Source organism: Melanaphis sacchari, unplaced genomic scaffold (genome assembly GCF_002803265.2).
Source record: "Melanaphis sacchari strain LSU unplaced genomic scaffold, SCAv2.0 Contig85_pilon_pilon, whole genome shotgun sequence".
Lineage (NCBI taxonomy): Eukaryota > Metazoa > Arthropoda > Insecta > Hemiptera > Aphididae > Melanaphis > Melanaphis sacchari.
The window spans coordinates 1,487,268-1,514,723 of record NW_020271605.1 but is presented as its reverse complement, the minus strand read 5'-3'; the positions used below and the strand labels follow the sequence as shown (position 1 = coordinate 1,514,723).

The 27,456-nt window shown below is 23.9% G+C and overlaps 1 protein-coding gene across 2 annotated transcripts in view; it reads left to right on the top strand.

Annotated features, from left to right (window-relative positions):
• Positions 1-27,456, top strand: part of LOC112602277 (WNT1-inducible-signaling pathway protein 2) — a 270,812-nt gene that overhangs the window by 157,473 nt on the left and 85,883 nt on the right. For both annotated transcript variants that reach the window (XM_025350266.1, XM_025350265.1), the window contains exon 2: positions 12,133-12,242. In XM_025350266.1, the coding sequence (XP_025206051.1) occupies positions 12,133-12,242 (110 nt within the window). The remainder of the gene's footprint in view (positions 1-12,132; positions 12,243-27,456) is intronic.

The following is a 27,456-nucleotide window of genomic DNA, read 5'->3' as shown; positions in this document are numbered from 1 at the left end:
CAAACGTTGACCATAATATTTTAAAATATAAATAACAATATATATCAACATTCAATAATATAATACAGTATAGCGTTTTTGACTATTTTATTCTGTATTTCTGTAATATTATCTTATATCACCATATCTTATATATCTTATATTTAACAGTATATTTACTTAAATCAGTAAAATAAAAAAATCAAAGGGATAACTATCCTCCATATCAATTCTCACTCCCATAAATACACTAATGTCTTAAAATTAAACTCATATATTAACAAATATTAAAATTTTTGAAAATATTTGTATCACATAATTTATAGTCATTACTACAATTGTGAAAAAAAGTGACATGTTTACTATTTTTAATGAAATACATTTTTATATTTGTTCACATTTATTTGAACGATTAGATACGTAATTTGTATTTTATTTATCGAAATAAAATATTATTCTGATAAATTCAAAATATAAAATTTAATTTGAATTAATAGGTACTTAATTGTATAGTATATTAATAATAAGAATGTAAAGTTCTTAAAACCGCAGTAGTAATTAACAATTTGTAAAGTATCCTTGTTGAGTCACTTTAATTTATAAATATTTACATATTATTATAAGTTATAAAGAACTAAACAATCGAAATTCAATTTTTTCATATTAAATTAATATATTTATTAATAATTAATTAAAAAGTTATCTTTCAAAACAATAAAAACTAGTAATAATTATAAATAGTAAGGAGTACAATACTTTTTTTTTCAAAAATTTTGATTTATAATGTCTTTAAATGATATAAAAACGATTCTTCAAAACATTTTTAAAGTAATGAGTGTTTTAAGTATAGTGAATCTAGCTAGTATAATATTTATAAATTATGATTATATGTCAAAACCATTAATAGTTTGTAACTATAATATTACGTAATCCATTATTCTACTTACAAATGCATGTCACGTCTATGTCTCGATAGTATTACGTATAATATACTAAATGAAATCAATCGTATGTATGTTATTTTTTTTCTTTTCCATAACGTATGAGACTGGTGCGATATACATTTATTTTCATAGTGTCTCGTTGGTAATTTACAGATTTATATTCATAGTTTGTGACATTTGTGATCGAACAAAAACATCATCGTATAAACACGAAAAATGAACAGTGCTTAACTTAAGTCACAGATTTTTTAATCATCAGAACAATAACAGTGACTCGAGGCTTTTATATTAAACATTGTGTATATCTTTCGCGATTTAATTAAATCTGGCAAACACCTCGATTAAATAATTAACGAATTGTTTAAAACAATCAGAAAAACCGGGGACCGTCGATTCTGATTTGATAAAAACAAGTCAAATTAATTAAAATCTTTACTTCATTTAAAACGAATCACCAGAGCGTTTTAAATTAAATTATGAATATAGATTTTCTCTATAGATATCGTGTATATAATTATTGTATACTTTCTATTTTAAAACTATTTTCCATTGGATCAATTTATCAGATGTTTCCTTTCGTCTTCTTTTTTTACTGTTGCCAATTTTTCAATACAACAACAGTGACATCAAACAAAATTACTTCAAACTGATTTTTAGCCGCTTAGATATTATTCATATCGACAAAATTCTAAAGCATAAGCGTGGCCGCTGAGACTCGTATGAAAATTCTCAAATTCTATATGCATACAATCATGAGTGAATAAATTATAACAGATTCCTTGAAAACGAATCTGAAATCATTCACTATTTTCTTGCTGATGCATGAGATGTAAAAACCTTAACAAATAATACAACAAGGAGTTCATTTTAACTTTCATGATAAGAAAATACAAGTTCCGAGCCTTTCTATATGACTACATAAGTAATTATTCAAAATGCAGTCGTGATGTTATGTTATTTTGACCTAGAACAAAGCGTTGTGAAAATAATACATTGAATGAATAATAATAATGATAATAATAACAAACGACAGTGATAAGAATAATAACTGGCAGAAAGATAGCCCGATTTGGTTAGATGTTTATTTGTTCATTAATTGTTTTTAAGATGATTTTTTTCAATTAAATATTTTGACCAAAATTTTTTAAGAAACGTACAACTAATAAAAGTCGTATAATCAATAAACCATGAATCATTAAATTATACTAAAACTTTTTTTAGACATTTATAAATTGTATTTTTGTACATTTAATGCAAATCCAACGGAAACTAACCGGGAATATTTCGGATGGTGCAAAAATTATGATAACACTTAGCACTAAAATTCAATTTTAACAAAATATTTAGTAAAATAATAGTTACTGTTTGTACCAAATAAAATAAAGTACTTTAAATCATATTTAATTAAACGTCAAGACTTATAAACCAAACATTTGACATGCGAAGAAATTATCACTGTCAAATTACTCTATGGACTATCGTGAATATATGAACGTTTTAATGAAAAAAATAAAAATCCTGAACAACTTATATGCATTTTTGATACTAGACTCTGACAAAACTGAAGAAATTGTACAATTTCTAAAACTTTTAAAAATTTACCACTTTATACATAATAATATTGTTGAATAAAATAATTTAAATTTAATTTAAAAATGTGCCAATATTCATTAGTCATAATTTTATTGTGACTTAAGAAAAACAAATAATATATACTTTACTATACGTTCACGGTAGAAATATAAACAAGCCATGTGAAAATTTCAAAATCGATATCTATAATTCACAAAAACGCCTATAAATATATCAATGACCCAAGTCACAAAAAGCATATAATTTAATAAGAGAAATGTTTAAAATTTACTCCTGATAGTATTTTTTCTCATATTGAAGCTTATTTGACTATAAAACATTATGAGGATTTTTTACGTATAATATTGTGCATTTAAAAATGTTTGTTTTCAGTAATTTAATATAACTTGGTAAGAAATAGTTTATTTTTATTTTTTCTTCTTCTTACTTGTTCTATTTGTAACCAATAATGTTTGGCAGTATAAATAACTCGATACTATCTAATGATCTCAATAAATAAATTTGATACATAAATACTTAGTCTCTTATCCGTTAATGTACAAGCACAGCCGCATTATGTAATAGTTTAATTTACAATCATATGATATTACATTTTATTATATTCTATTACATTATCGTCATGTTGTATTTTTATTTTAATTGACAGTTATTAATGTTATTATGGTTCTAAAAATAATTTATTCAACTATTGCATTCTGGTAAAACTTAAATAATTGTTTGAGAATATTATGAGTTACACAAAATGATTTAGTTAGAAAATACACAAAGTCTATTTCTTTTTATTGTGTGAAAACAGTAACAACTTTGTACCATTCGTGTGATCTTTAAAATTTCCCATGAGTTATTAATAGCCAATTTGTAAGTTTTGTTTGTTTTTTTGTAAAGCAGCACTTAAATTATTTCAAACATGTATTTATAAACCATAGGTATAGTATATTTTATAATTATTATATTTGATACAAAATTGTTAATGTATAGATACTTGGTAGGTACTTTAGACCATTATTTTTCAATAAAAATGAACAATAATAATAATAATAATAATACAGAGATAGTGGATTCAATTTTAAATGCATAATAATTGGACTCTATAATAATATCATTCAATCAATAATTTATGGTAATTATTTTATATGTATATTTTATATTACGTTCTTATGAAAAATATAAACTAATTGTAAAAAAATAAATATCAATTTTTTTACCGCTTTACCGATAACAGTATTTTCATGCATAATATACGTTATATTGATAATTTATTATGCACATTTTTTTCGAGATATTCATTTAATTAAAATATATTAAAATATTATATGAATTAAATACCTAATATGAAATAGGGCATCTAAAAATGTTACATTAATGACAATAAGAAATTTGAGTTTTCATAATTAATTTGACCAATAATGAAATATATTTTTTATCACTAGACCTAGACAGTATTTTGAATATAATTTAATACCTACCATCATACAAGATCCTCTTATGATATTTCTGAAATCTTAAATTTTCGTGTAAATAAACAAAATATTATACATACATTATTTCTCACCTATCATTTTTAATACTTGGTTACAAACTTTTGAATATTCAAACATTTTGTAAATTAATTATGTACAATTATTTATTATTGAATATTATTCTAAAATAATTATAATCACTATTATACTTTTTCAATAAAGTATTTAACTTTAAGAGTTTTTAATTTAAGCTGTACATTTTTTCATTATTATTTATTATGAAGAATACATTTATATTTCAGTATCAGGTACATAATATGCTAAAAAAGCTATTAAAATATCAATTCTTATAATTCTACCGTGACCGTTTTTATATTGAACTCTTATTATTAAATAATGTACATTAATATTATTATAATGCATTTCAACATTTAAATGTACCATTGATGTCCTGATTAATTGTGCATTTTAATAATTATATTATTGTCCAATATTATGAATCAATAATACCACCATTGGTATATTGGTAGTTATACAGGGAGTGAAATCGTATACACATAACATCGTGTTACATTTCATTGACATTGAGTATTGAATTAAATATTATATTATCGACTTCAATATACCGTAAATAAGTAATAAATAATTTAATATTAAATCAATATAAATTGCATAAAATCTAAAATATGATGGTTGTTTAATAATTTATACTAATTTTTTCTTTCATTTAAAAATAACAAGATAACAGCAAATACAGCAATTATTATACATTTCACAAACATGACGTATGCGACTAACATAAAGAATATTTTACGTTTTGTATTGTAGACATAACTATTTTATAAAAATGTTAATAATCCGAATTCAATATATTTAATTATAATACAAAATATATTTTGAAAACCAATTTAACGTGGAAATTAAAAACATTTATAGTTTAATAACTAATAAAATACTTAATATTATATACTCTAAAATTTACCTAAGTTATTACATAATTTATTTATTCCATCGACGTAAAAAATAATTACAGAAGTTTTCACTATACATTGTGCTAATTAATTGCATGAGTAAATAACAATGCCATATACTCACAGTTGAAAAGCTCTACATCGGAAACGAAAAGTGTTTAGATATTATGTTGCTATGATGTATACCGGGATAACTCGTTGTATATAATACGTTGTGTACATTTGACGTCGAAAACGCGTAAAATTAAATGAACATATTTTACTGTATGACTGCAGTGGATAAATAATGTAGCTCAGATATTTCATCATATGCTATCATCGTCGCAAATTGAAATCGTACAAATGGAAGGACCAAACAAAACATTTTCCGCGAATCATACTGGAGAATAGGAGAATATGAACGAGTATATTGTACATACACGAGATTAGCAGCTTGCGTGTATTATACGCGATAGGCGACCTGAACAATGATACTAATAAGTAATAAGATGGTTCTCGTGATAGATCTATTCACGTACTCCATCATGGCGGACAAGTCTAAATGTAGTAATTATTATGGCATCTCTCTTTTGCTGTGTAACAAACGCGAAAGGTTAGAATGTGCAAAATCTTTAACATACAAGGGGGTTCTTTTATTTCATTAGTTACACAGTTATTTTCTCGGTAAATCTGAATTTTTGAAAAATTATTTTTATTTTCTATATAATTTCAAGTCATTATAACACAATATCTCAAATAATATTATACTATAATACGTTATAGATGTGATAAACATTTATATTTTAAAATACTTTTAACGGTTTTGTATGATTTTTATATTTAAATTCTGTAAATTATTTTCTATTTTTAATATAAAAAAAAAAAAATACGAATTGTTAGTCATTTAAAAATATAAACATTTTAAAGCTTAAAAACGGCATGATATAAATTGTTGTGAAAAAAAAAAACTAATTTATATAAACTTTAGAAAAATACTGTAACTACAATGATATCAGGTAATAAAAGATCAACCGTATGTATATTATTAAATTTACTTACAAAGATATTTAGCATGTCGTGTTCGTTTATTGTCTAAATTCCGTAAATATATCGGGTAGCTGATTTTACTGGAATTCTGGTATAATGAAGGGAAATCGTGTTTAAGTATTTAATAGCGTGAGTAGAAAGGATCCGCAATTTGTATCCGTATAAAATTTAAAAAAAAAGAAATTTAACATAATAAATTATTGAATCGTAGTTCTATAAAAGTAAAATAATAAAATATATGAACGTTAATCATTGAATAAATCACGTTTTTCTTTATGTAAACATTTTTACGGCCTACTTTTTGGCCAAAACTTGTATACTTCAGTATATAATTAATCTATTTACAATAATAACGTAAAATGTATATAACAATAAATTACAATAAAATATTTTACTATGTCACTAAATAATAAAAAAAGAACGTTCAGTTTACTTTGTCACCTGGTTTATGTCGATCTGGTTAATGTACTCCAGAGATACAACTAGAGTAAACAGAATTGTCTTATGTTTTTCTTTACTTATAGCGTTAATAATATTTATTTTATATTTTTATTGCTTAATAATTATTTTTAGTGAACTATGAAAACCTACTTCAATTTTTATTGTACAAACCGTATAAACTATAAAGATTAATTTAACTACTTACATACGGCTCACGATTTTTGTATATTCATTTTTTTTTTTCGGAATAAATTATATTTGTTTGATTTAAATATAATTTGGCAGCACACATACGCTCAATACACTTCCAATGAATTGTGACATATAGTTTTTTAGTAGCTTTTAAAAACTAATAATTTTCAAAAACTTTTAACACAATTAACACTTTCTCCTATACATTTCGATAAGTTTTGGCATTATAATAATTCAAATTTTTACTTGAAAATAATGTGTATCGTGAGAAATTAAGTAAAAATATACAAATTACTTTCATAATAAGTTTTTATTGTCATTTCTTACAATGTGTTAGTAGTTTTGGTGACCGCGATTACGTTTAATTGGTTTCCCGTACATGATATATATATATGTATATAAATTAGATAAGAGGAGAATAATATGGTAGAACATTTTGGCATTGTTCTATAGGTATAGTTTACAGACTTAAACTGATAAGGTGGCTAGTACATTGTTTATATGAAACAAATGCATTTATTTTTATTCCCCACAAAAAAAAAAAAAGATTACATTTGAGGCTTTAAAATTAGTAGAAAATATCATAGCATTGACGTATAGTATAAAGTAATATTATTTCATAACATTTTATTGCAAATTATTTAATTTAAATTTTTTTATAGTAAGTTATACCTGTATGTAATTGTTTTGATAATAAAAATAATTTTATTTGAATACAATGAATTTAATTTAATTGAAAAAAGTTATTTAGTTGTTGAATTATTCTAATTTCAAATTTTAAAGAAAACTTTACTGGTTAAAAATATAATGACACATTTTAGCTGAAAAGAGTAACTTCTTTTATTTTGTTATTCACCAATTTACAATAAAAGTTTTAAAACTATCATGACAATTATCTAGTAGGCTAACAGGTTAATTCTACTTTGATTAGTGATTAAATCGATTAAATAGTTTTACACTACACCACTTCTGATCAAAGTCTATCGAAAGCCTATAGAAAAATAATTAGATCCTTGCAACATACAATATATACATATGCACACACACACACACACACACACATGCAGTAATTCATATTATAAATTGTACTTTATACTTTATGACATGTATGGTATGATTACTAAAAGTGTCCAAGAATATTTTAATAATATAAATCTATACAGTCCTATTTTGGATTCAATTATTATGTATATACTCATATTATGCATATACATATCACGCAGCGCCACCTTTTAAGAATTTTATTATTTTGCATACATTTTTTGTTAATTATTTTACACCGTTTTAACAACAAATGTAGTAAACTATTAAATATATAAATTTATATAACTTTGCATATATATTATATATATATAATTATAATGATATATGTGTGTGCCAATTTTAAAACGTACATCATGTGTGGCCATGAACAATAAATATTACCTATACAGTATACACTATAATACACGTGATCAAAAATATAAGGGGAAAAACGATTAACTACCGAATAGTATCCCGTGTGATTAATAATGTATTTTATCGTACTCGAAATGACAATAAAATCAACTTTTAAACAAAAAAAATTTACGTTAAGCAGCATTTTATAAAATCAATTGTTATGCATATTTTGGTGCAAATTAATATTTATTTTATACATATTTTATCGTAACATAATACAACATCGAACGTAACAATATTTTTTAAATTACGAGTGTCTTGGGTAATTACAACTGTCAGATAAGTTTATTTAGTCACGTACATACTTGCAATATGCGGAGTTACCCATTTAACGTTAAACATTCATTATTTAAAAAAAAAAAACATTAACATTTTAAAAAAAAATTTTTTACATACATAAATGCAGTATAAAACAATAGTTTTGAAAAATAAATAAATATTTATTCATTTTATTACATTGTATCAATATTATTTTTTTAGTTTTTACTCGTTTGAATGATAAATTTAATTTTTAATTTCATATTTTAAAACATTATTTAGAGTATTTTGAACTACCGAAATTCAAATTTAGGACAAGTAGTTTAATAATTTATAAATATTTTAATTTTAGACGAGCGGAGTTATGGACCAAAATTTTATCTATACCCTCATACCACTCCACTCAACTGCTCATTTAAAATTTAAATACTTACAAAAATCGAAATTCGAACGAATATACAAGCATAATTATGAAGCTGTGGTAAACTATTGTTTGATTGAAATTAGTACGGTGACGAAAATGTCGTTTGAATTTTTTTTCCGGTCATCTACGCACACTTCGAAGAGTGTCAATAAATACATTATAGTAGTAGTCATCGGTGTCGTATAAATATTAAATCCACCACCCTCCATTTGATCGATCGGCGTAAACTCTATCGAACCATTGTAAATATTAAAGAAAAAAATCAGTGAAAATTCACGGTAACGATAATTCGTTTTTATTATTTCGTTATGATTTTTTTGCGGTCAAATCGTTTGTGAGAGGTAACTGGAGATCGAAATCATCGCTGCAGTGCCGATACTATTAAATCCCATTTTACTGCTACCGTAGACACGCGCGCACCACGGAAATATTTGTATTCTACCTTCGCGGAATCTTTGATAAAACATGTCCCAGCCCTGCTGAAGTCTGCCGCCACCTCACTCGGCCAGCCGTTTTCCAAGTACAAGAAAAATATCCGGGATTAATATTGCCAATATAAATAAACTACGCGACTGGTGGATGGATGGCAGAGTTCGAGAAAAGCAATCTTCTCGGCCTATTCCCCTTTTGTCAAATCCCCATCCGTGAAGCCATAGACGGTTCCGATTAAAACCGAATTATTTCCGTCTCCGCGCGACCGTAAAATGGATTAAAATGATGAGGCGCATATCCTTGCATATCATATAATATTAATATCGCCAAAATATTCTGCGACACAGATGAACCGCAATAACGTGCAAAATGGTGTCTCGTGAAAAATCGAAGCACAGATTTCTTTCAATTATTCTTTACCAGTAATGTTTATTTTTATACAGTTTTACACTTGAAACGTCTAGAAATAATATTTATTTATTAATTATTCTAAAAAATGTGTTCTTATTGCATTACCTTATTTCTGTTTAATTAGCATAGGTAGTTAATTGTTATATAAATGTCAACAGTAAATATATTGTTTGATTCGATGTAAGTAATTTTAATTATTTGGCATGGACGTCCGATAAATCTTTTGATTTAGAAAAGACAAAAAAAATTGTTTTATATTTTAATTTATTTTATATTATCCTTAGTCTTTATAAATATTACACCGAGCATTTAAAACCAATGTAATGTATCTATAGGTACATATATTTCATCATTGAATTTATAATGAAATAAATTATTATTCATCAATAATTACATTATGAAAAATAGATTATAAATTTTAATTATTTAAAACAAAATTAGGTAATTGTCAAATTTAAATTTCAGTAAAAATGCGTGTAATATGCAGTCAAGTAAAAAAATAAATTACGTATGCACCATAATTTGATACTAGTAGTTTACGAACGTCAATCTATAAAAACATATAAAATACTAGTAAATACTAAATATAAATAAAGACCTATACTTTTGATACTTCTGAATTCAAAAAAAAAAAAAATGTTGATAAATTCATATAATATAACTGTCAACTGTTTTGCCACTTTACCAAGAATAAAAATATATTAATATTTTTCAATATTATGCACAATTGACGAATACCAATTTATTATCGTTTAATAACATCAATCAACTCAATAATTGATACCATTTTCCAATCGTGTCAATTATTATTTTACCTTTAATCGGTACAATTATTGCATGCCAGTTTGTGGAAGTACTTTTGACAATTGTTACTCTTATTTAAAAATAAAAAATAAAAGATGATACTTACTAATTTTTTGTTTTTTAAGTTAACTGATACACAACCATTTAAAAAAAAACACCGTTATTAATGCAAATTTGGGATAACCATCTTCCAATCGCAATTAATATTTATACCACTCCCTATCAGGTCAAATGCATTGTTTTCCATAATAAAGTAAACGTGTGTTATTTTAATGATTTTTTTTATTTTAATTTTTTGTATATTTGGGAGATATTCTAATATATGTTTGGATTGTACAAGATTAGATAATGTGATGGAAAAAAACTGTTGTAAAATATTATACGGAATATAACATGATATTATAACTACCTCAGATTATCCACAATAAACATACATTTGACAATCATAAAAACACTAGCAATAATGCGAATTATTTTATCGTTGTGTAGATGTATGAACGTTCATCGAGTGTTATAACTTATAAGTTATAATTATTATTTTCATCGTAATTGTCTAAGTTCAATTTTCTTCAGACTTTAAGTTATTTTAGTCGTTAATCAGCTGATACATCATAGTTTCCACTTTCTTGTCGACAAGTAATTCTAATGGTTTTAAGTATTTATGTTTTTTTAAAAAAAAATTGTATTTTCCATAACTTGATGCTTATCACTTAAAGCATCAAATATGTTTGCATGATTTACAAGTGTAAAAAAAAACTTTTCTCTTATTTATTTCACTATTTTCACACATATTTTTAATATTATCATTAAATAAGAAATATATATATATATGTTTGTGTGTCGTGTGTGTGTGTAACAAATCTTTTTCTTATGAATAATATGAATGTTAATTTAAAATTTAATGAAGGTATTCAAAATTTGTTAAAATAATATATTGTAATTTAGTCGGAAAATATGTGAAGAACATAGGTATTACATTATTATTTTATGTTTGTTTAAACAATATTTACTATTTCATTAATTACATTCGCTTTGTGTTATAGTAATATTTTTCAGTAATTTTAAGATAAAATGTTAAGTCTTATTATAGATGCTATTCTGTTAAAAAACTGCGTTAAAATATCTAAAGTTGAACGCTAAATAAATATGTATAACTAAAACAATACAAATTAACATTATATTAAAAATATAAAATAAATTATATAAGTTGTACTTTTACCATGCATTACGAAAAATAATGTTTTTGAAATTAATTATTATAATTACACTTTTAGAATTTCATTAAACCAATTTACAGTAAATTAAATAAACTTCGTATGCAAATTTATGAAGGTTAGAATTTTAGTACTGCATTTAATGTTTTTATTTAACTATACTTAAAAAATACATAAAAATGAATATTTACAAACACTCATAAAAAACATTGTAGCATCATAAATTACAATGAAATGCCTTATTATTAATGTTTAATTATATCCTTTCATTTATTTACTGTTGTTTGCCTAAAATAATTATCATTTTTACTACATATTAACATTCTATAATTTAATACTAGTAGATATTTAAAATAATAATAAACCATTCACAGTAAAGATTGTTTTTCTTCGTGTAGAAATTGTATTTGAATAAAATAAAAATGTACTTAAAATGTTTTTAATTTGAATATTTATAGTATATATAAAATATTATATTTGGATCTTATCCAATATACCTATATATTTAAAATCAAACATATCTAATTTTAAGCCCAATTTCAGGTGAAATGATCGTCTGGTTTTCCGTCATAATTGCGGTGATCGGTTGGTGTGTGGACTGTTACATCGAAGACTTGTGTCCGAATTGTAATCTCTATCAAGACTCAGCTGAGGTAAGAACTTACACGAAACAATGCATATGTAGACAAATACGTACACATGTAAAGTCCCCTTTTTTGCGGGTCGCTACCGTTCGATATGTTCCCTATGGAAAATCTATGTTTATATTAAAGAGATCCTGGGTACTCGATATCGTTATGTAATATTAACGCTGGAGATCAGGGTTATCTTATTCAAGTAAAATATATAATATAAATAAATAGATATATCATATATCGATACAAGACAGATAATATAATATGACGATATATATAAAGAATATGAGGGTCACCGGTTCGGTTACGGTGTGTCGACGTGCTATAAGTGTGGATGTTTGCTGATGGCCGTGCGGATCGTCGAGGAGTTTTTTCCGTCACATTTCTATTCATATCACTCACTCCGGCCAAATAACATCAGTCATTATTATATATTACCAGGTCGTATGCGGAAAAACTTTAAGTCAGGAGTCGTCCCCACTCGCCATTTCTCAAACTCAGCTTATTAGTCGAGTCCTGTCTAAAGAGTAATTTATAGATAAAAAGTAATTATAGACTGCAATCGTTACACGTACCCCTTTTCGATTTAAATCTGGACCCCAAATTTGGGATAACAGTATCTGAGTTGAAGCTAGTGGTGAAAATGTTATATTATATTAGTCCGATCGCAAATAATAACGGTACTTGTTAGTTGTTACACGCATATACATAATATTTATATATATTATACTATATATTATGTACGTAGAATAGTGTTTTACGATACGACAACATTAACTACCTATTTAGATAAATACCTTTATTTATTTTTTTTTATTTTTACGGTTGGTCGACATATTGTGAATTTGGCCGAAATTCAGACATGTTTGTGGTCCAACCGTAAAGGGGCGTGGGCGAATGTTAGTAGTGCAATGTGAACGGAATGTGGAACTCAACAGGAGTTTAGGAAATGTTGTACGAAAACTATGATAACTGGCCAATAAACTTAACACCTGCGTTGCACAGCGTCGTTATAAAAAATCAAGGGAACACAAACGTAGTCCACCTTTTAAAACGTACAACAAAACAAAACACGACAAAAAAAATATCGAAACGTAAAATGTGAAGACGCTTGCACGTATCCCAATAAATCTGTGCAATTTCTTTGTAGTGAATAATCCGTTAGCCGTAAAACGTAGTGTGCTATAATGCGGAGCTGTGAAATTAATACATTAAGAAATTTCAAAATAATAGCGTATACTCATATATGCACTAAACATTTTCTGAGTATACGATTTTTATGACCAAAATATCTTATAAAACTAATATGTATCCATAAAAATAGTGAATCATTTATAGTATTAAATTATACATTCATATTAAATAATTTAAAAATTTAATATTTTTTGTATAAAACATATATTTTTTTTTTACCATTGACTTGACAGTGAGTCAAACCTAATAGATACATTTTTATATGGTATTATCAAATGAGTCGATCCCTTTATATAATTGAATTTGTTTTTGTTTTATAAAATTAAACAATTAAATGACCATTTTATACTTACATTACGTATCATAATTACCGACATAATATGTATCATTATTATTTACTATTTATTGAATCAGTGATAAAGTTATTACCGATTAAATTTAAGATTATATAAAATCAGAATAAAAATATCAGATAATAATAATAATCTGCAAAGTTATAATATAAGAAATCAAATTTAATGAGTATTTTTTTATTTATTTTTTTTTTTTTGTTAAACATTTTAGAAAATATCAATGATATATTCTGGTTATATTTCAAATTTATTAATACTTTCAATATTTATGAAAAAAATCGATTTTATAGAACACTATAATCTTTCAGTGAATGAATGAGCAATCATATAGAAAGATTTTAAATAATTTCGTATATAAGTGACTACTTTAAGATATACATTTATTTTGATAGCAAAACTAAATATTATATACATACAATATATATAGTACACACACACACACACACATATCATATAATACATTTTTAGAATTTATGCTACTATAGTAAGTCAAATATATTGTGCTAACTTATCAGTTCTCTAGTATGTAGACTTACAGAGTAATCTAATTTTAAACTTTCTCGCTCCATTCGAGTTGGGAATATTGAGTTATTCAAAACATTGAATACGACTGAAAATAATACATGCTCTAGAAGTTCTTTATCTGCTTAATTTTAACAGCGTTTGGATATTATAATTATAATACTTCTATCATCAATGATGTAAAATTACACAAAGCGTATTCAAAAGAAACTTAAGTATTAGATTCAGTAGTACGTTTTACGTTTCAACATTTGATATATATATATATATATATTATATTATTATTTATTTTAAACAAAAAGATAAACAACCAACATAAAAAACTTGCAAGTTGATCTATTTTATCAAAATATTAATGAAGTGTGATAGTATTACGAATTTATCACTTAAAATAAATGATTTGTTAGCACAAACTATTTAACTTTTTATCCATTTTTATCTAGGAAATACATTTTTATTTTGGCTAAATTTCAGAATAAACTTTTAATAATAAAATAACACACAAGATATTTATACTTAAAACTTAATTTAATTTAAATATTTAAATACCATGAATCAATTATATTTAACGATCTAATTTAAAATTATTCTCTTCTTTCTGATATTATAATATATAGTTCTCTATTATAGTTAATTGGGTTATTATTTCTGCATTTAAACGTTCTATTCATTATCAATACAGTACTAAATAAGAAAATCTAATATTTAGTCTTTCCTATGACATAGGGGGATTAGATAAAATAAAATATTTTATCTATATATTTACGAAGTATCTCCATTGGGAAGTCTCTTCATTCTGTTATTCTTGTGCTGTATATTATTGTATCAATTAAATTATTTAAATTAGAGCAGATCACCATATAAAAAAATGTGTTTATATATATAAACATATTGAGGATTATCAAATATCGAGTAATTTTAGATAATAATAAAGCATTTAAAATATATTTGCAATTTTAGATCACTCACGTCTCACGACTTATAATTAATATTATTGATGTTCTAAAAAACTGTGGACATTTTTTAAAACAGTTAAGTTATTCAGTATTTTCATTGTACGTTTTATATTATAATTGCTGATGTTGAGATTTTTTTGTTACATATATACCTATTATGCTCGTCTCTGTCGTAATTTTGAAGATCTGTGGACATTCTCGTTATTAGTAATTGAGTAAGTTAAACTATAGAATACAATCGTCATCATATTAGTTAAAGAGTAAAAGAAAAAAAAATTAGACTTATCAACGAAACTTAACTAGATAATTCGACCAAAAACTCGTCCTTCGGGGATTATGTTAACACTTAAAAGACTAGGATTTCTGGTTACGACACCATTGGTACTGCCAACAAAAACAATAACAACAATATATAGTGTGGGCTATGGTAAACAAAAACGCCCTAAATCAAACAAACCAAGAACATTGGAAATTTGTCTTCTTGAAGACAAGACATATCTCGTATTCTTATGTCAACAATAATGAAAAAAAAGAACCTAAGTTAAAAGCGAAGAAAAATACTTTATACCTGCCAACAAATAGTTTTTTTAAATATATTCATAATTAAATTTCACCTAACCAATTTGTCATATCATACTTGATAAGTAATTTCTACAATTAGTATTATTATTTTCATTTATATTAAATTTCTATAGTTAAAACTACACAAAAGTAAACAAATTAAGTGTACTTAATAGTGTTTAATGGTTTTTAGAAAACAATTTTATTTAACTCTTAACCATATAGCTATTTTAAATTTAAAAATAAAAAACATTGTAAGTAAACACTAAAACCTCTCAAAATATAGAATATATTTATTTCTGAAAATATGCTTTTTTGATATTTAAGTAGATATATTTTTTTAAGATAGAATAAGATTTTCTAGCCTTAGCTATCTACATCTATTAATATTTACAATGGTATATTATTATTTTTTTTTTTTTTTTTACAATTTTTTTTAACAATTTGAATATGATTATTAATATACATAGACATTTAAATAGTAAGATAATTTTCTATCAAGTATACATTCATTAGTGACCGTTATGATACCAGATATAAAATAAGACAGTTTTTAACTTATAAGAAATGCTATCTAAATGATGTCATCAATGTAATGATTAAAATTAATTTACTAAAATTATTATATACACAATTTTTATATTATTCTAAATTTATATAAACTATTAATACTACAAACTATAAATCATAACATAATTTCTATTCCATTAAAATTATGCTTAAACGTAAGTTAAAGTAAATAGGTATGTTCAAGTTATTTTTTAGAAATAAAATATTTTTTATCAAATATATGATCATGTTAATAATCTAAAATAGATTGATACAATGGTTGTTTAAATTAATTGGATATACGAATTTTTATACTTCTTGTGTAAATTCCAATAGTAATCTTTTTCTAAAAAAACACTGCTAGAATGCTACTAAATGTAAATTACGGAATAATGTCTAAAAATTTGATGCAAGTAAATATTATTGTTGAAGAGCTTAAGTTGAACAGAAAAGAAAATAATATTACAATAATTATTATGAAGAGGCTATAACTGTCGTCCATTCAAGATATACTAAATGGCTTATAACTCGTGAACTTTATCTTTATATATATTCAAAATGCATAATAATATTTTAATCTATGTAAAATCATTATTAATCTAGTACACAAAATACAATAAAGTTTATCACAAACTATAAGGACCACGTTGTTAAATGAAATCTAAGAAAAATAATCATGTGAACCCCTTCAATAACTTTTAATACATTTTAAGCGTATAAAGGACATATCCATACAATACGAATATTATTCATTTACGGAATGGAATGTCTTTTTATGTTTATAGTAATTTAAACATACCACTAATCATATTCCAAAATGTCTATGAGACGTTTATCACCGTGCCACCGTATAATGATGCACTGAAAAGCAGTCTGAAATTTTTAACACGAGCAAAATAAACTTAACATAATATATACAATACGCATCCTGGAACGATATATATACCAGATAAGATAAGAGACGGTTGAAACCTTCAAATTAAAATTTCTTGAACGATGTCAAAAAATAATGATAATACAAACAATATTAATCTTTACAGTGTAAGTATAGTACTTCGATTATTTTAAATGCAAATATAAACTTATTTATGCTGATATGACTTTTATTCCAAAAAACGCTTTATTACCCATCGTAATTTATTTTCGAATCTTTTATCTTAACATAATCTCATTTTTGAGTAAGTACTTTGAAGTCCAGCAAAATTCTATTACATCTCAAAATAGCACCATTGCTTATCCTGAAACCTGTAGATTCGATTTCATAATATTGAACATCCAAAAAAGCGACGATGGTTTGATTTGTGTTAATATTTATTTATTCATTTTTTTTTTTCCGAAAACGGAGGGTTGAAAACAATAGTAATACACCTTAATAATCAAAGTGATACCATTCAACTTAAAATGTAATTTCAATATAAATTCACACGGTTCAACAAAATTTATATTACATTTTATATAGCTTTCTTTATTTTTGTTATTCGGGAAATTGTAATATTGCTAATCGATTTCTTCCATTATGTAAAGGTAAAACGCTGAGAATAAAAATCATAAGAATTTAATTATTATAAATATATAAAAGTATCACTTTAAGCAACGGAAGTCATAAATTCGTAACGCCTATAATATCATAATTGAAAATCAATCCAAACGAACATTTACAAAACAAATAATAAGATATCGAAGAACGCCATGTTGTAGAATCAAAAAAATATTATATCGAAAGCCACTTAGAATGGGCTAAAAATCTTAAGATAAATATTTTCGCATAACATAATATATCTCAATTATCTGTTCAAATATGAACCGTTATTCATATTATTTTACAGATATTTACTGTGGAATCAAGTGGTTAATTCACCTACATTGGAAATAAAGAAAGTCGATTACTGAAATACCTCTAGAACTTGGCTAATGTTTAGCAATAGCATCCATTAATGTTTTGAAAATAAGCTTATATATTGTTTTTACAATTCGAGAGTCTGACTTTATTCGTTATCTATTACTGATAAATGCCAATGCATTGGTACACTGCGCAATGTTTACGTGACCCGTCTGAGCACAGTTTAATATTTAAATATCACATATTATAAAGTGAATAATTCATTGGTTATTCAAAATTATTTTACATCAATCGTCTGTAATTCAATTTTTATTTCAAAATAGTTTTGATAGTTTATTTAGATTTCAATTGTTGGTTAATAACAAAAATTATGTAGGTTAAATGCAATTTAAAAATAAAAAAAAGTGGCACAATCTGTTGTTTTATAGATTTTTGTAATATTATAGTTTGTCTATCTTTTAAAAAAGTCTATGAGCTATAATATTATATCGGCAGCAGTTAACTTCATCGCGTACAGACAGACTGAATTCCACGCAGTTATAACCATTACTGCCGATAAAAATGTAAGCTTGAACACGGAGTTCCAGTTTACTAATTTGGTTTATTGTGACTTACCTACGCCTTGCATAACAATTAATAATTATCTGGCCTCCATAAAATAGTTTCTCCTGTTAGGCAACCATATACCTATGCCTACTAACACACTATTTTTTTTTATTTTTTTTTTATTTTTTTGATAAAACTTATTGTTCAATTATTATTGGTGTTTTTATTTAAACTTATTACACTAACATAAAATTTATAATAAAAAAACATTACACATAATAATATTATAATATAATATTTTCAAACTATTCCATGTGTTAATTAAGTAAAACCATTATCTTTCTGGAAAACTTTTTTTTTATTATTATTACAGGTAGAAAAACATATAAAAATCTCGTATTGCAATTTTAAATCTTAAGAATGAAAATAAAATGTTTGTACTACATAACTAAAAAATAATTTATAAACTTTCAAAATATTACAAATTTTGTTAAAATTTTAACTTTTAGTGTTTATAAAAAAATTATACATTTGTTTACTTTCATTATCTTTAATAGTTAAATGATCTAAGGAACCTCGTATTAAATATTTCAGTGTTTTAATCGATATTAATGGAAAATAAATTAAAATTTTTAATTTTTATAAAAAGTTCCAAAAAAGTCAAAATATAATTAAGTATAGAAAGTTATAGTAAAAACTTTATATTTTTTGTATCTGCGTTTATTTAAAAAAATATATATATTTATGTATAATATTTTTTTTTTATTTTTTCTGTTTTAGTTATTTTTTTCCTGGTTAAATTTTCTTCCTTTTGACCCCTTCCTCACAGTAAAATACTAACTAGATCCAATGACTACAATTTAACAAAAAATTAAAAATTAAAGCATTTTTATAATTACATAATATAATAATATACTATCATTATAAAATCAATTTTTCCATCGCTCCACTTTTAATCATAAAGATGCTTAATTATACAGAAAAATATTCAATAATCAAGAATAAATAAAAATACAATATTTAATTAAACTGAACAGCCAATTTTAAAACGAGGATGTTTAAAACGATTTTTACAAAATAACTGTTTTTGTAAAATTATATAAATCCATTAATATATTGTAGTAAAGCTTTATGATTTTTCATGATGAAATAGTTAATAACGTTAACTGTATTATTTGAAAAATTGCTCAAAACTATTTATTTTTTTTTAAACTTCTATTAAATAAGGAAATTTAATCATAATATAAACTATATTACTTTTTAAATATTTTTCTAATTTTCTCATTTTCATAATTTTAAATCAATTGACATAAGCATGCGTTATAGAAAAGTATTCTAACTATTTATTTATTTATTTATACTTTTTTTTTTTTTTGAAACAATTGTTTATATACGCAGTCCACCACACACCGTATGCAGACAATCGGATGGTAATGAAAATATTTCACTAAACTTTCCTAAAAAGTCAAGCATCTAAATTTCTACCGTAACCGCATTGTTCCCTCAGGATATTTATAATCATCTAGATTCTAGGGACATAAAATGTCATAGAATTAATGCTTTATGTGAATTTAATTGTTTTCGAAAAGGCACTCTATCGCTTGCATTTTCATTTTCCTTTGTCACCTCACCTAAATAACGAAATAACAGAAGAAATTTAAAATAATATATTACCTACAATATTCTATAGGTAAATTTTATGCAGAAGCTCGCAAAATATTTCTCATAACACGACATTTTAATTGAACGGCCATTAATGAAGTTAATAATATTATGATAAGTAAGGAAAACTGTTTAGGTATTATTATTTTTATTACCCTTAATAAAAAAATTAAAAATTATTAAAGTGGATTGTGCATGAACCCAATTATCATTATAATATATACATATACTCAGGAATGAGTTTTTTATTCTTACCTTGCTAATCCGTATAACACGAATATGTATGTTTATTATAGAATACAAAAACTGACCTTTAATCAAAACTAATGGTTACCGTGTCCAGTTTTCTTGGAAAAATAGTTGTTGACCCATGGTTATACGTCATAAGTGACATTTTTATGTTAATTAGGTTTTCGTGATGAATTATATACGTAGATGTGTATTATAGAACACACAATAATAATTAGTATAATTAAAAAAATACATTTATTTTTTTAAACCAAACCGGATGCTTTAATAACTATCTTATTGACTAATAACAAATACATTTTGATTTAGTTATTAATATAACTATTGACAAAAATGTATGTTCAAATGGTACACCAAAAAAAAAAAAAAAATTACATGAATAAAATAATAGTATGCATATTACAATAAGTATTGTAATTATACTAATTTTACGACATCTAGAGACTAAATTATATTTTATATTCAAATTAAATGCATTCATTATACTGTTTTAAACTATATTATAATTAATTTAAAATAAAACTTTAAGGATATGTACATTTACATACTAAAATCGAAAATAATTACAATTTTATGTCATTTTCAACTGACATTTAATAAATAAATTTACAAAATAAGTGATTATATTATGCTGACTATTGCTTTACTTTTATACATAGTATAGTTTAAATTTGTCAATAGTGAATTCCAGCTATATTGTTAATAGTAATATAACCGTTTTCTGTTTTATTCGAATTGCTTTATTAGCGATTACATCATTATATATAATACTAACTCTTAGGTATTAAATAACTATTTAAATCATACTATCTCACATAAATATAGTTACAATTAATGCAGTTTACAAATTTTTCTCTGTGCTGTGCAAACTATATTCAATTAATTGATTATAATAGGTCATATATTAATTTAAAATTAATAGGTTTGTTATATTAAGCAACTGTGTCATTACAATTTGTACCAAATTATGAATATTATTTTTGTCGATGCTATAATTCCATTTAGTATTAACATTTAAAATATGAACAATATTGAGCACTAATCTTGTCTCGGTTAGAATTAGTCCATTGAGAATAATTTAATGTTTTGAGTAGTTTACATAGATGGGTTGTTCTCAACTCTAAAATTGAACAGTTCATATAATATAAACAACTTTTCAAGTGGATCTTATAGAGTTATGGGCACGACGTAATAATAAATTTTACATTTCAGCCTTTTTTAGAAATCTTATAATACTCAATATTATAATATTATCAATCCTCAAAAAATATATAAAAAATATATATTTTAAATTATAAATGATGAAATACTAATTCTTATTCATTTAAAATTGTTGTAAAAACGTTTACAAAGATAAACACCATTTTATTACTATTAAATATATCGAGTTTCTGAAATAAAAATTTAAAAATAAATAATTTAAATATTTATAGAGTTCCTAACATAATATTCAATTAAATGCGTATTCTGGTACCACTCAATTTGTTAAGTTTTAATATTTTTTGATACATTTTTATTCGAAAAGAGACCAAATACAAATTGAATATTATTTACACGTATTTATTCAACAGTATTTTCGAACAAAAGCGTACAATTACCAAAAAAGATTTGTATCGTTATTTTTTGTTCTTTAAAAATCTATTGTTTTCTTTTTTCATTCTTTAACTTTAGGTATATATTTTCAGAACCCGTTTAACTTCTGTGTGCCCGCGTTTAATTGTTTACTGAATGAGGGCTTCGACTGCAGAAATTCTGCAAAATGCCAATGACGAGGGTTCTTTTTATTTCACTCGTTCGACTCGAACCTTTGCGGTGATTGCAACCATTAATTATAGACGACAGACGGACGTGGTGTTTTCAAAAAAGGACCGAAATTAATTTCTTCTCGTCTATCAGACGTCTGTTCTGAAAATCAACGTCCCTCAAGTTCGATCTATGTCAGAAAGTTACGTATCCCGTAGAGTTTTAACGATCTCAACACATCGTTACGTCCATGTCAAAAGTTAAGAACAATCGTATAAGAAAAAAATGTATAGTACTGAAGGTCCAGAAAAATAGCTAGAAAAAATATAAGAATTAAATTTGTATTCTGACAGTACTTATATTTTTCGTATATATATATATATATATATATATATATATATAAGGTTCTTCATTATTTTTAATAGAAAAATCTTATCCAATATAAAAACAAAAATAAACCAAGTACTGTCAAATTGTTGGGAACAACCAGAATTTAAAGGAATAGTTCTAGAAGGGAAACATTTCTTTTATATTAAGTATCACCAAGTATCTAAGTCAATATTCATGAATATTTTTTTGATATACACTTTACAAAGAAGTAACTATATTTATATATAAAAATACCATTTAGTTGCAATCAAATAACTCGCTTGAATTCCTGTTACTTTTCTCTTTTACAATGAATATTTAACGACATCTCACAAACTTATTCTCCTCTAACTCTTTTTCCGATTCGATTGCTTTCAGTTAATTCAATATAATTGGCACTTGACTACATTTTTTCCACTTTTTATTAATATTTATTATTTATTAATAGGAATTTTACTAAAATAATTTTCATGATAACAATGCTGTACACTATTTGTTTTAAACAATTATAAAATCCAAATAACAATAATAAAGATAATTGAAAAATATTCAAATAATATAATATGATAAAATATCATTTTTAAATATATCTGAAGAATTAATACATGATTGAAGTTATAAACACTTTGTATTTAAATTAAAGAGCTCAAAAAAAAAAATCCATTGAGCTTGAAACTTGTTTAAAATGTCTACTTTAATGATACAGTGTAGCTTTAACAGGAAATTTAGATAGCCATTAAAATTATAACAATGTATATTATTAAGTGTAAACATATTATTATATTATAAAATATAAAACGAAAAACAAATTACGTATCGGTAACTATTGATAACTATATATTTATATACTGTACATTTTAGTGCTGATATCCCGCAGTTGATCATTTTATATTTTTTTCGATTTATTGTAAGGGAGGTTTTAAAATGTTTAAAAATAAAAATAACGAGTTAGCAGGTACCTATATAATAGCATGATTCTATAAAGGTTAACCGGACCACCTAAACTAAAAATAAAAAGAATTGAAATTTTATTTTAGATTTATGTTCACATTATTGTTTACTATGTGAAAATAATTTATGACGATACTTCCTGTATAGTGGATGGTGGTTATTGCGAAATATTTGTGGACTTATTTCAAAGAATTTAATTATAAAATCCTAAATATTATACCCTTTATTGTATCAGATTCGGACCACGTTAACGAAAGTATCTTTTTGAATATTAAATTCTTCGGATTGTAAACAAGAACAAGTTTGCTAATCTTAACACCAAAATCACTTAATAGGGTATTAAAAAAATCCGAAAAAATTAATAATATTCAATTATAAATCTTTCGATTTTAAATGCAATACATTATTTCATTGGTAAAATATAACTGTAAGAGAAAAGCAGTTAAGATTTTTTTTTACCAATCAAAGATATTTTATCACACTATAGATTAAAATATATATTGTTAAAATGTCAATATTATCAATTGTATTATTAAACATATTCGTTCTAAATATTTAAAAAAATGAATATAGGTGTCATCATGGTTAAATAAATGTATTTCTGAATTTTATTTTTAAATTATTCGAATTCAAACCAAAAAAATTAATCAAACTAAAAGAAATATAAAATAAAACAATATCCTACATTTATAAAAAAATTTAATTGTCTATAAAAAGAAATATATATTAATAAAGAAAACAATTTTTTTTTTTTCTATAAGATAAATTAATATTTGGTTTTGCATTTTCAACATGCAATTTAAACAAGTTTTTTTTTTTTATCAGTTAGACTCAAAAATAAATAAGATGAAACGATTCGAGAAATAAGTTTAATAAATATTTAAAACCATTCCAACATATTTTAATGAATACTATAATAGAAAATCGTTAAACTTTAAAAATATCAAGATATTTTATTAAAACCAAAATAAAAGAACAAGATAAATTGGTATATCTCTATTACGTCCAAATTTCTATTAAAAAAAATATAGTTTTACTCATAGTTCGCTTACCGAATAATAAAAATTTTATCTAGTGATCGTATTTAGCAACGATTAACATTAATAAATCATAGGGAATTGTTATTATAACTAATAACTTACAATAAATAATATCTGTTATTATATTTTGATAGTGTTATTATTTTTGTTTATATACCAGGCTATGCGTTGTAAATATGTTATCAAAAAATATGATAACTCAGGAATTGTCGTGATTTCTTAGTCATTGTTGACTATGACTGAAAAGGATAGGACATTTTGGATATTTCATAGCTTTATCAAAATTTCCGTATTATATTTGGTAATTTTATAAATCCGTATCAAAACAAATATCAACACCGCTTTATTGGTGATCGAACTGATTATGGAACATAGGTAGGTAATTAAAGTATACTTGTATATGGTAAACCCGGTTTTATGTTATCATAATATATTGTAACTATTATATCTGGTTCACAAGGATTTGAAAGATGCCATTGTAAAACACAGTTTAAAACCAATAGATGTGCTTGTCGTGCATCTACTAGATTATCTTATTCTAAGTGTCATATTTAGTGTCAGTTTACCATGTAATAATAAGGACAACAAAATATAGAATATTTATGTTACTTAAACGAAAAAAAAATCAAATTAATAAAGATAATGCTTAATCTTTAATGTTTTAAAATTATCAATTCTTAAAACACCTTCTTTTATTATGAATTGTCATTAACTACTAGTTATTAACGTTAATTCTTTACTAAATCAGGCATTATAGTTATTGTCTAGGCATTGTCAACATTGACTAAATATCATATTTTTCGGTAACATATTATATAAACCAAAGGTATGACATATTTTTTTGTAATTTGATTATTTTTCAAGAGTATTTAGTGTATTCGTGTAACTTAACCTAATAAATAAATAAAAACAATACTAATATTTATGTCACTATCATTATAGTGATTTGCCTGGGTAAAGTGAGTAATTCATATAACTGTACACTAATTAGTGTATTTAGATGAACATTTAAATATTCTAGATAAACAGACATTTCACACGTATATTTCGATGGTGAAACAGAAAAATGAACGTTAAAAAATAAATAAATAATTTCGTGTCGTATAATATTACATTTTGTGTGACTCCTATAGCTCGAACATAAAAATCTATGGAAATTATTTTGGTAATATGATTTGTAATATTCAAATTACCTTATCTGCTCAAAATTACAATTTCAAAATAATAAAATGCCATGTATATTATTATGCATAATGCTATAATATAATAACAGATTTTCATACTATATTATTTTGGAATGGTAATTTATTATGGTGACCTAATTTCGTTAATCATTTATACATAATACATACCTATGTGAATAATATGTATTTTATGTTGTATTTTTTTTCGTTTAATAGATGCTATTTATTAATCAAAATATTTAATTTTATCAAAAATGAAATATTTTTAGATAAAAATAAAAATTAACTTATTTCAAACTAAATTATAAACGTGAAATATTTTTTTTTAATTACATATGCATCATACTAGGCAAAAACTGAATATCTAGTATCAGGTTATTTTTACCTTTACCTTACTTGATATTAAAAATAAGTATATTTCAGTCATATCAATTTTATTGGAAAATATTAAAATATATATTTTGTATAGTATTATAAAAGTATTTTTTGTTATTTTCAAGTTTTATAAATATTAAATGACTTTACTGTTTATATTAAAAAATAAATAAATACAATTGTATGTATTAAACTAAAATAAAAATACTAAATTCAAATTTCTAGAAAAAATTTAAATATGTTAATATAAAAATATGATTTATTTTTTGGGTATATTGTATATTTTTGAGACATAGTTTGGTGATATAAGAAAAATGTAATATCTAAATGATAGTACTATGTACATAATTCATATTAACACTGAATCAATTATTTATAAATAAGTCAGTTACAAATATATAAACTAATATTTTATTTTCAATAAAATACGCTAATATGTATTGTAATAAGCTCGTTTTCTTATTTTAAAAATAGATAATAATACATTTTATTTAAAAGTTTGATCGAATAATCTAAACGTCATAAAAAATAAATATATACTTATGTTATTAAATTTAAAATTAATAATTATTGATTATGCTCTTACGTATTTTTTTTTACATTTTTTTGTTTAATTAAAAATAAATATTTTAATGTAATTGATTATGTTAATCAATGAATTACGTCTAATAACTATAATCAATATTATAATATAAAAATGTATTAATCCAAATATAAATATATATTATGTTTAAAAACAGTTTTTATCGTCAGATACGAATAAATGAAATGCCCTGATTCTTATTATTTCTGATAAACATCAGATATTATGTTTCAGTCTTATTTGATTCAGAAATCATGTCATGCTTTATGTAACTAATTATACTAAAATCGTATGATTTTTGATTCTTTGATGTATAATTCGTGCATTTCGTAATATAAATTACTTTTATGGCTTAAAAGGCTGCAATCAGTTTATTTTCTAAGGTGAAAATATTAAAACGCATTTTGTTTGTTTGTTTTTTTTTTTTTTTACTCTATCCAACTACAAATATACTACAAGTGAAACGGAAATATAAAGTGTTTTGACGTACAATGTAACCATGAGATTATTTTACGCGCAAATAAAAACAGTCCATTCGTTTTAGTTCTGTAGTCA